Source organism: Piliocolobus tephrosceles, chromosome 4 (genome assembly GCF_002776525.5).
Source record: "Piliocolobus tephrosceles isolate RC106 chromosome 4, ASM277652v3, whole genome shotgun sequence".
Classification (NCBI taxonomy): domain Eukaryota; kingdom Metazoa; phylum Chordata; class Mammalia; order Primates; family Cercopithecidae; genus Piliocolobus; species Piliocolobus tephrosceles.
The window spans coordinates 161,447,276-161,457,729 of NC_045437.1; the positions used below are offsets into that span (position 1 = coordinate 161,447,276).

The window sequence follows — 10,454 nt, forward strand, 5'->3', positions numbered from 1 at the left end:
TTCATGAAATATTTTATAATGAAGAAAAACAAGGTGCAGAAAAGCACACATACTGTGGTTTCATTCTTGTTAAATAAACAGACCACCATTCTGAATATGTGTGTGAATAAAAGTAAAAAGACAGAAGCAAATTTATATCAATGGTTATTTCTTTAATTTTCTATTTTCTGTATCTTTAACATTTGTTGCAATGAGATATGTTATTTTGTAATTAAGTATATAGCATTAATAAATCTATTATGTAAGCTTGTAAGTTTGAATAGATTGTAACAAATTTGTGTAAATTTACATATTTTTATATACAGTGTTTATTATAAAAATCTACTGATTTTTTACTTGTATTTCCAAAAGCCAGGTTTTATAGTAATTGATTATCTCTATTGTTTGTTTTGTATTTTTTCATCATTATTTTATTGATTCCATTTACTTTGGGTTTAATTTGCTCTTCTTTTTAAAATATCTTAATATGGAAACAAATCACTGATTTAAGAAGTTTCTCTTTTTATACTATAAGCATTTTAATGCTATACATTTACCTCTAAGCACCATTTTAGCTGCGTCCTACAAATTTTGATATGGTGTATCTTCATTTTAAGTTAATTCAAAATATGTTCTAATTTTCCATGTGATTTCTTCTTTGACCTGTGCATTATTTCAAAGTATATTGCTTAAATTTCAGGTATTTGAGGTTGTTCCAGGTTTTTTCCTTTATTACCTTACAGTTTAACTCTCTTGTGTTTGGGGAACATATTTTGGATTATTTTAACTTTCTTTTACATTTAATAAACCTTTTACATGGCCTCAGAATATAGTCTTTCTTAATAAATATTCCATGTGCACTTGATAAGAATGTGTGTTCTGCTTAAGTGAGGTGGAGTATTCTATAAATGTCAACTAGGACAAGTTGGTTGAAAGTATGGTTCAAGTCTAATATATCCCTGATGATTTTCAGTCTACTTATTCTTTTAGTTAAGAGAAGAATGTGGAAATTCCACATACTTGCAGGTTATTTATGTTTTCAATTTACCTGCTGAAATTACCCTTACTCCAGGTGTTTAATGCTTTATAATCATGCATAGACAGCATTATCATATCTTCTTGATGAATTGACCCCTTTGTCATTATGCAATGTCCATTTTTATCCACACACAATATTACTTGTTGTGATGAGTACTACTTATAGTATTAACATAGCTATTCCAGACTTTTTTTGATTGAGTTCTTAACATATCTTTTTCATCCCTTTACTTTTTAAGATATCAAAGTAGTTTTCTTGTAGGCAACCTAAAATGGGTCTTGCTTTTTAAAAATCTGACAGTCAGACTTTTTAATGGGATTTTTCCTACCACTGACATCTCATACAGTTATCAATTTTATTGTGTTTAAATCTGTCATTTATTATCTCATGTCTGTCTCACCTATTCTTTGTTACTCTTTTTCTGTTTGCCTGACTCTTAGATTAATAGTGTATATTCTTGTATTGCAATTTATCTCCACAATTGGATTATTAACTATACTTCTGCTTATTTTTTTAGTTTTTATACGTATTTAACTTACTACATTCAAATAATATAATGCCACTTTACTTATAATGTAATAACTTTACAATGGTACCATTTATCTCTTCAATTTTTCATGTTATTGTTGTTATGCTTTTTACTTCCATGTGTTATAACATCCAAAATTCATTATTGTTGTTGTTGCTAGGAAAAATCAATTCCTTTAAGGTTAATTAAAAAATTAGAAAATATACTTTATCAACACATTGCCATTTCTACTGCTTTTCATTTTTGTGTGTAGGTTAGAATTTTAATCTCACTTTTATTTTGCCTGAAGAACTTCCTTTTACATTTAAAGTCTGAAAATTCTTTATTAACGCTTCATGAATTTTATTATGTCAATACTAAGGATTTCTGTTCTTACGTGGATGAAATTAATAGGCAATTTAAAGGATAGGATGATAATTTCAATGCCTAAAACTGAAATTTGAAATTTAGAGTAAGAGGACAACAATTCCAGTATAAGAGCGTTCAAGGAATATAAATAGACAACTTTCACAGGGGGAAATAAAAAAGCTAATAAGCATAGGAGCTAGTAATTAGAGAAATGAAAAGTAAAGTAATAATATTCCTGTACAAGATTAGGCCAAAGAAAAGTAGGATATTGGAGACTGGAAATAGGATATTACACACCTGTAATCCCAGCATTTTGGGAGGCCAAGGTGGGCAGATCATCTGCGGTCGGGAGTTCGAGACCAGCCTGACCAACATGGAGAAACCCCGTCTCTGCTAAAAACACAAAATTAGCCAGGCATGATGGTACATGCCTGTATTCCCAGCTACTCAGAAAGGCTGCGGCAGGAGAATTGCTTGAACCCAGGAGGTGGAGGTAGCAGTGAGTCGAGATCGCACCACTGCACTCCAGTCTGGGCAATAAGAGCAAAACTCAGTCTAAAAAAAAAAAAAGAAAATTAAGATATTGGATAGTAATATCATGTATTGGCAGGAAAGAAGAAATACAGGAGTCTTCATGAACAGTAGAGTTGCATAGACTGCTAGTGGTGTGAAGACACCTGCAGGCATTCTGAAGGACCACTGAACACTGTTCGTCTTAGTTACATGTATACCCTATGATCTAGTAATTCTGCTCTGGGTCTACAGCAAAATGGTAGAGAGTCTCCTTGAGTCCTCAAGGTCCATAGTCATTCAGCTCCACAAAAATATGTAGTGGAGGCATTCACTGTACCATTCACTGAGGTTTTGAGAAGTTAAACTAAGTGCCCATGATCAGGAGAGGAAACATATTAAGAAGTGTTCTGCAGTCAACTGAAGGAACAGATTGTCCACGTAACAGTATGGATGGATCTTAAAAACAAAATTCTAAAAGGAAAATTAAGAAACAAACTAAGATATATAACTTGATACCATTTACATGAATTAAAATATATGCATACAAAGGTGTTTTACTTCTCTAACCCCACCTCTTGAGAAAAACTGAGTTTCTTAGAAGGAAGTTTATATAAAGTTTTTATAGTAAAAAAAAAGTATAGATATTCTGAAAACCAGTGTCATCTGTGTTCAAATTGTTTTCTTCTTGCAGATGTTGATGAATGCCAGGCTATCCCAGGGATATGCCAAGGAGGAAACTGTATCAATACAGTGGGCTCTTTTGAATGCAGATGCCCTGCTGGTCACAAGCAGAGTGAAACTACTCAGAAATGTGAAGGTGAGTCTCTCTACTTTGGGAAACATGCCTAATTGTTGACTTTAATGCAAGAAAAACGTGACTTCACTTGAAATTTTGAAGACTATTGGTCACAATTAAAATTCTTTATCTACTATGAAAGCATAAGTTTAACCCTAGAGTAGTTTTGTATTTGTGTATTACAGCCTTAGTGGGTTTGATTTGAAAAGAGTCAATGAGCATTTGCATCTCCTTTGTTATCTTAGTTGTGTTGCAGTGAGAATGGGAGTAATCCAACCATTTATGTTTCTCCTTAATAAAGTAGTTTTCCATTTCACTTATGAAGTTATATCAAAAACAAAAATTAAGATAGAGATAAGAAGTCCAAGTGAAATACAGTATCATGTGTAAATGATGTGTTAGTAGTTGGCACCATGTCATATATTATAAAATGAAATATTCTAATTGGTATACTGAATATTGTTTGGCCACCAAATTTTTTAAAATGGATTATTGATTCAGGAACTGTTTGGGAATTACCACCACAAATATCTTAATAAAGAATAACTTGCTCAAATAAAGATATCAAAAAACCTAATACTTTTCTGCAATATTAAATATGGATTATAATATTGAAATGTAAGTTCCATTAGCAGTCCTTAAATAGAATAAATTTTCTTGTTATATATATCTGTGATCAAAACCTGTATCATTTTTATCAAATTCAAGAAGTTTCTAAGTGCATGTAGCTTCAATGATCATGGATATTTAGAATAGTTTTGATGATTCTGGTAGTTTTGATATAATGTTTATCTTTTCAGTTACGTTACTTAAATAAATTTATTTCATTTAAGGTGGTTTTCCAAAGGCAATAGAGTATAACTCTTCCCATTTTTTTGTGACAAGCATTATCGTCAACTCAAATTAAGTCTTTTGCTCTTTCTCTTTCCAAAAGTAGTTTGAGTTATTTTTTGTTGATTGGTTGTAAACAGCTGCATTCATCTTTGTAAAAAAGAAAATGGGAAGAGGCAAAATCTAAAGTTTTATTATGGAAGATAAACAGTAATATGAACTATATTATTTCATAGGAGGTAGAATGTGGGTACATATGCCATTGTTTCAACGCCAGAAACCGTAATCTTATAAATCCTCGGGACATGTATTATCCTATGCTTTTTTTTTTTTTTTCATTTGCCCTGGTTCATGTATACTAAGCTCCAAATTAATTGTTGTAGTTATATACATTTTACATAATTACAGATTAATTTCATGCTCCCTCTAAGAAGAAAGTTTTTAAAAAGTAGTTGATTATTTTAAGGACCAAATAAATTCTCTGTGAAATTGTTTACAGGAATGCCCAAGTATCTTATACCACTTAAATACACTGTCGATAGTCAAAGTCAGCCTGTAGTGGAAAGGTGAAAGTAACATTTGGAAGACATGAAAAAATTTCTGAATTACCTGAGGAAGCACAAACATTAGACCAAAAACTCAGGAATCTGTAGAAATTCTGGGTTATGCCGCTTTTTTCTGGCCACTTTTTGTATTTTTTTTCTCTTGGCTTTTTGTGACTTGATTGTGTTGCTTAAAATTTTCTCACTCCCTTTCACTTTTTACTTCTAGACTAATATCTAAACTAGATGTACTTGAAAACAAAGTTTGATTATAGATGAGAAGGCACAGCCACTGACTGATTATAGTAGTTGTGACATTTCTAATGCACATCGAACCATGTATTTCTTCTTAGTTAAAAATGGAATGAGGCTTTTCTATGTTACATTTCATCAAAGCAACATACAGAGCCAAGCCAGACATGGGAGAAAGACAGTGCAAGTCTTTATTCACCACTTGCCTATGTTCTTTAGGAAAGAGGGACATTGATAGCATGTAGGCACCACCCAAAGCCCTGAATCCAGTCGTGCCTTTCTTTACTTCCTGCCCAGGCAGCCAAATCCATTTAACCATTGCCCAGAAATAATTATGTGATTTAATATTTGGGATTGGTGGGGAATAGCAGAATTGGAAGAAGTAGTGATTAGAATTTGAAATATAATAAAGGTTTTATGAAGGCCTGACTTGTGTATAAGTCCTGTTTATTTAAATATCTCTTAAAAATGGCTATTTTCAATTTTCTTTGGGTAATACTGTTTCTTTATATTAAAGAAGTGGTATTTGCTTATATAAAACTATTTAATGTAATCGGTAGTATAATATATCAGGAAAAACTGTCAACAGTTGCCACAGTGGCGAGTTTTGAATTGTAGTCAGTTTTATGGATAATATAGTATCTGTAAAAATCTTACCATAAATGTAATGTTTGCTCTAAATAAAAATGTAACTATTGCAATTACTTTTGATCAACTATCAAAGGTAAAATATTTTAATTTATTATGTGAATTACAGTGCGAATATAAAACATAGTACTATTGGCAGATTTAAGATGATGTTCTTCCTGTTTTTACTGTAGCACGTTTCATACTTCTGTTCACACAGCAATGAAATTATCTTAAAAAACCTTTTTTGGTCTTTAAGTTACTATGTCTGTTCAGAAATAAGAAAAGTAAGTTCAGTATTTTGGATCTGAGTGATTAGGAAAATGGTGATATCCTTAACAAGAAACTGCAATTAGCTTATTAATCATTAAACATTATGTTATTGATATTGTATGTGTGTATTTGTTTGTTAACTATCTCACTCCAACCCTTGAATAAGACCCTTGAGGGCAGAGCCTCTGTCTTTAGTGCTGTATCCCGGAGCCTAGAACAGTTTAGTTGGCTCCAAATAAATACATGTTTTAATTGGGAGTAGGATATATAGTAAGTTAATTTATTTGACTTGGGCTGAAAGTCCAAATGCAAGGTAAAATGTGGGCCCAGAGTTAAAACTGAATTTGGAAAGAAGCTACTGGTCTTCCCCAAAGGAATTTTTGCTGCATCTTACCATTTTTCATTTTGTTAGTAATTTACTTTTGCTTTGGTTGCCATTGAGAGACCAAGAGCACATAAACATTTAAATACAGTTTGAAATGTTTAGATCTTCTGTGTCGTGGTTCCTCTTTGGTCACCTGCAGGTAATGCTTCTGAGATCAGGGACCTTTGCTTTTTAGCTGAAACAAAGAAATGTCTTCTGCTCATTCACTGGGATGTCTTCTTAACAGAAATCTTATTCTGAAAGGCTTGTTCTGCCAAAAAAGTTAAGTTTGAGTATATATAGTTTTTATTAAAAATGTCATGATGTTGGGGGCAGCATTCATCTCCTAACTTAATGTTTGAAACATATCTGTCATTATCTATCATGGAGGCTTATGGCTGCGACTCTTTTTTTCCCCTCATATTCAGATATAGACAACTAGGTAAGCTGTAAATCTGAACTCAAAGCAGAAGGAAATACACACTTCTCCCTTTTCCTGTCTCTCTGTGTGTGTATGTGTGTATATGGTGTGTTTGTGTGTGTGTGTCTGTTTTAAGGAGAACCAGTTATTTTCCCCCTTTGCTCAATTAGGGTCCCGAATCTCAAAAAAACCTCTCATGATGCTCACTGCAGCCATGTTTATTTCTGCTGTGCCAGTTTGGTTCCCAAATCTAATTTCCTAATTCTGTATTACAGCGGGTAAAATGATTTCTTTGGTGGAATAAACCATTTCTTCATATGCAAAGAGAAGGTTGTTTCAGTTAACTTCCTCTGTTCAAATATCCATTAATTTAAATATCCATTTAATTTAAATGAAGAAGGGAAGGAGAACACATCAGTATAATATGAAATGGTACATTAGAAGACGGCTCAGTGTTTTCCTTTTTTACAATAAATTATTTTCGTTTGAATTTCAGTCCATGTGGATAAAGCACAAGCAGGAGCCAGATGTCCTAGTGTGATCCCCCCTTCCAGACTATACCTTCGTTAACATTCCTTGAGCTAGTTATTCTTTCCTGGCTTACATGGGAGGCAGAAAAAGAGCATCATTGTATTGGAAAGTTTCCCTTCAATGGCTCTTTATGTGGCAGAGAGTTGTTTGCAATTTATTTTGAAGAATTTTCAGCTTTGTTCCATTAACACAGCATTTTGTTGTTTGAGATTTGTGACAACACATATATTTATTTATGCTCATGAAACTCATAAAAGTTGTTGGCACAGTCTCCTCTGCTGCTGTTCCAACTCTGCTTAGATAAACCATGGAAAATAAACTTTCTGTACTAAACTGAAAAGTACTTGCTGTTATTCATATTACATAAAGTATGTTAATTTTAAAATAAATAAAAAATAAATCCATTAACATTCTCAAGGGGAAAACTCCACATTAAAATGGAGAGTGAAGCAAGGGGATTGCTAACACTGGAAACAGGTAAGACTTTTTGGGTCATAAATACCATGAAAATCATCTTAGCTTAATTTATAACACTATAGTTAAAACATATGTATTCCCTGTCTCTTGAATAAGAAAGTCAGGGTGGCTATGCTGAAACCTGCTTTCTGCCCCCATCACAAATAATTTATTCCTCACTTATCATGTTGTATCTGAACTACTGTTTTTTGCCTGACTCTGCCAGCAGGATATATGTACCAAAATAAAATTAATAAAAGCTGTATTAATTGAACATTTACTACAGTCTAGACAATATTTAAACTACTTTACATGGGTTATCTTATTAAATCTTCACCACAGAGCTCTGAGGTTAGTTACTATTATTAACTAACCTTAGAGATGAAAAAACTGAGGCACAAAAAGGCCAAGTAACTTTCTTAGGATTATATGGATGTGAAACAGCAGGGCCAGGATTCCAGTGTGCTAGGTTGACTCCAGAGCTTTTGCTCCTAGCCAGTGCTATTAAGCAAACAAAGGTGTTGGATGACTAGAACAAAGATACTGCAAACGTTTCCATAGTTGTGTTTTTTTTTTTTTTTTTTTTTTTTTTACTGGAGCTACTGGGTTTAAGAATCAACGCCTTTTTTGACTTTTTCTTATTTGTGCTAAGCAGAAATGACACCACTCAGGGTTACTGTTTTCCTCTCTTCATATAAATAGACAATTACTTGTAATGCGATGAAAGTTCTTTGCACTAAGGAATCGCTTTTTATGATACATTTATGTTGGGAGGCAGAGCAAAGAGTAGTTTGGAAATTTAGTGCAGAGTCATTTGGAGAATATATAGTAAGAGTTAAAGTATGAAATGGAAATTTGAAGTATAGGCTTTTATAAACTATTTGGGAAGGGCACACTAGCAGTGATATTTTTAGTCTGACTTTTAGAAGCCCATGCTGTGTTTCACAAACGGAAACGTCGCATCCAAGAAAGTGAGACCAGCGGGGAAGAGTGATAGGAACTCCAGAAGGGCAGCCAAACAGCAGCTCAGAGCTGACATACGAGGCAAAATGAGCACTTAGCACCTCCTAACATATTTATCAGAAGTTGCCAATCTAAACTATTTCAGTTTCTTCCCGCAAATGGCGTACACTAGTAAAACACATGTGTTAAGCAACTTGGACAGCACCTTAACAGTATTAGTTAACTAACAGCAGTATTTCATGGGAAATTACTGAAGTGACATCACTCCTTTAATTTCAACCTAAACAAAGTGGTTTACATGGAAAGTTGCACGCACAGGTTTCTATAAAAGTCTAGACCAGAAAGAGTTCTTTATTTGAGGCACAGTAGGTAACATCATTGTCATGAACAAGAAATCTGTGAAAAAATACATACTCCAAAAGAAAATTATTCAGCAAAAGGTAATCTTTGGCATGTGAAGACAGGCTTTGATTTGGATTGTGAATCTGGAGCAAAGTTTGAAATATCCAGATGACATTTTAACTTTTTAAAAATCAATTGTATTTTCAAACATTTTTATCCCAGTAACAAGAGGAAAATTATAGAGAAAAATTGCAATTTAAGTTTTCAGTAAAATTCAGGAAATAAATTTGGGGAGGGAAGAGAACATAGTGGCCAGCAGTCTGAGATTTGGGACCCAAATGTCCATCTGTGCTCCTGCTGCACCCCATAAGAATTGTGTCATCTCAAGGAAATTAATGCCTGCATCTTTACAATAGGGATAATAATGGTCTTTTCTCCTTAAGGTTTTTATGCATAACATATAAAGCATTTGACACTTTGGGTCTTTATTAAAGACAAGGATAGCAAACATTACTTGTGGAAGAGTTCTGATGTGTCATTTCAATGATGACTTTTAGCACAGTTTCTAATAAAGAAATTCTTTAGAGAAGCTAACAGAAATCTTGAAAATAACAAAGTTGACCTACTAGAGCATATATTTGCCTAGTCTGATGAAAGTATTAACAGGTAATGAAATGACACCAAGTCTATCATGAGATGAGAAAATGTGGAACTAGGGTATCCGTTAATTCCTGACTGGTCTCAACCTGTCTTTATTCCCCTGCTCCGGTTCCACTTAAATTATAGCAATGGAGAGTTAAGACCCAGAGGGCTTGATTTATTTAACATAAGACAGTGGTCAGGAAATTGCACTTTGATGGATTCAGGAAAAAAATCCCAAATGTTGAGAACCAATGTTGTTTCCCCATTGCCATTGTATGTTTAAATTCTTTTTTAAAAATTATGAAAAAAAAAGCATGGTAAAGTAATTCACATGATTCTTGCAATTCAGTGTCTGCTAAAGATGACTGGAAAAATTGAGAGCCTCCAAAACATCTTTCTCAGAGACATAAAATTAGATGTGTGTTAATGATAGGAAAACCTATTCTACCCTGAATGAAAGGATCAGATGAACATTTTGCTGAACTTTGCCATTAGAGGAAAAAGGTATCTGCAGTGTTACCTCCCTTTCACTTACTAAATAATTGCTCAATACATTTTTATTTTGCTTAACATATAACAGCGATTTCATAGTGGAAATGAAAAAACAATAATTCAGGCCAAAATAAAATGCAAGTTCTATAATACTCATATGTATCTTTATATTCTGTTGACAAAATGAGGAAGAAAGGAGGAGAGGGACAGGGAAGAAGGGTAGGAGGAAGAGAGAGAAGGAGAGAGAGAGAGAACCTTTCTCCATCTCACAAATTACCTTGGCTCAGTGCCTGAAAGAAATTAGTCTACTCTAAAGAAATTCTGCTATAGTCAAATAAAAATGTAACAAAACTTGAAATGTAATACCTAGATCCAAGACTGCAATTCTTGCCAGTGCTGTCACTTACTGCCTATGTGTGTGTGTGTGTGTGTGTGTGTGTATGTATACATACACACACACACACACCCGCAATATGAATGAAAAAAGTAAAATACCTTTTTTTTTTTTTTTTTT

General features: G+C 33.2%; 1 protein-coding gene across 1 annotated transcript in view; it reads left to right on the forward strand.

The window, feature by feature from the left end:
- FBN2 (fibrillin 2) overlaps positions 1-10,454 on the forward strand; it is a 270,107-nt gene that overhangs the window by 90,995 nt on the left and 168,658 nt on the right. The window contains exon 7 of the mRNA XM_023196889.3: positions 3,100-3,225. Within this exon, the coding sequence (XP_023052657.2) occupies positions 3,100-3,225 (126 nt within the window). The remainder of the gene's footprint in view (positions 1-3,099; positions 3,226-10,454) is intronic.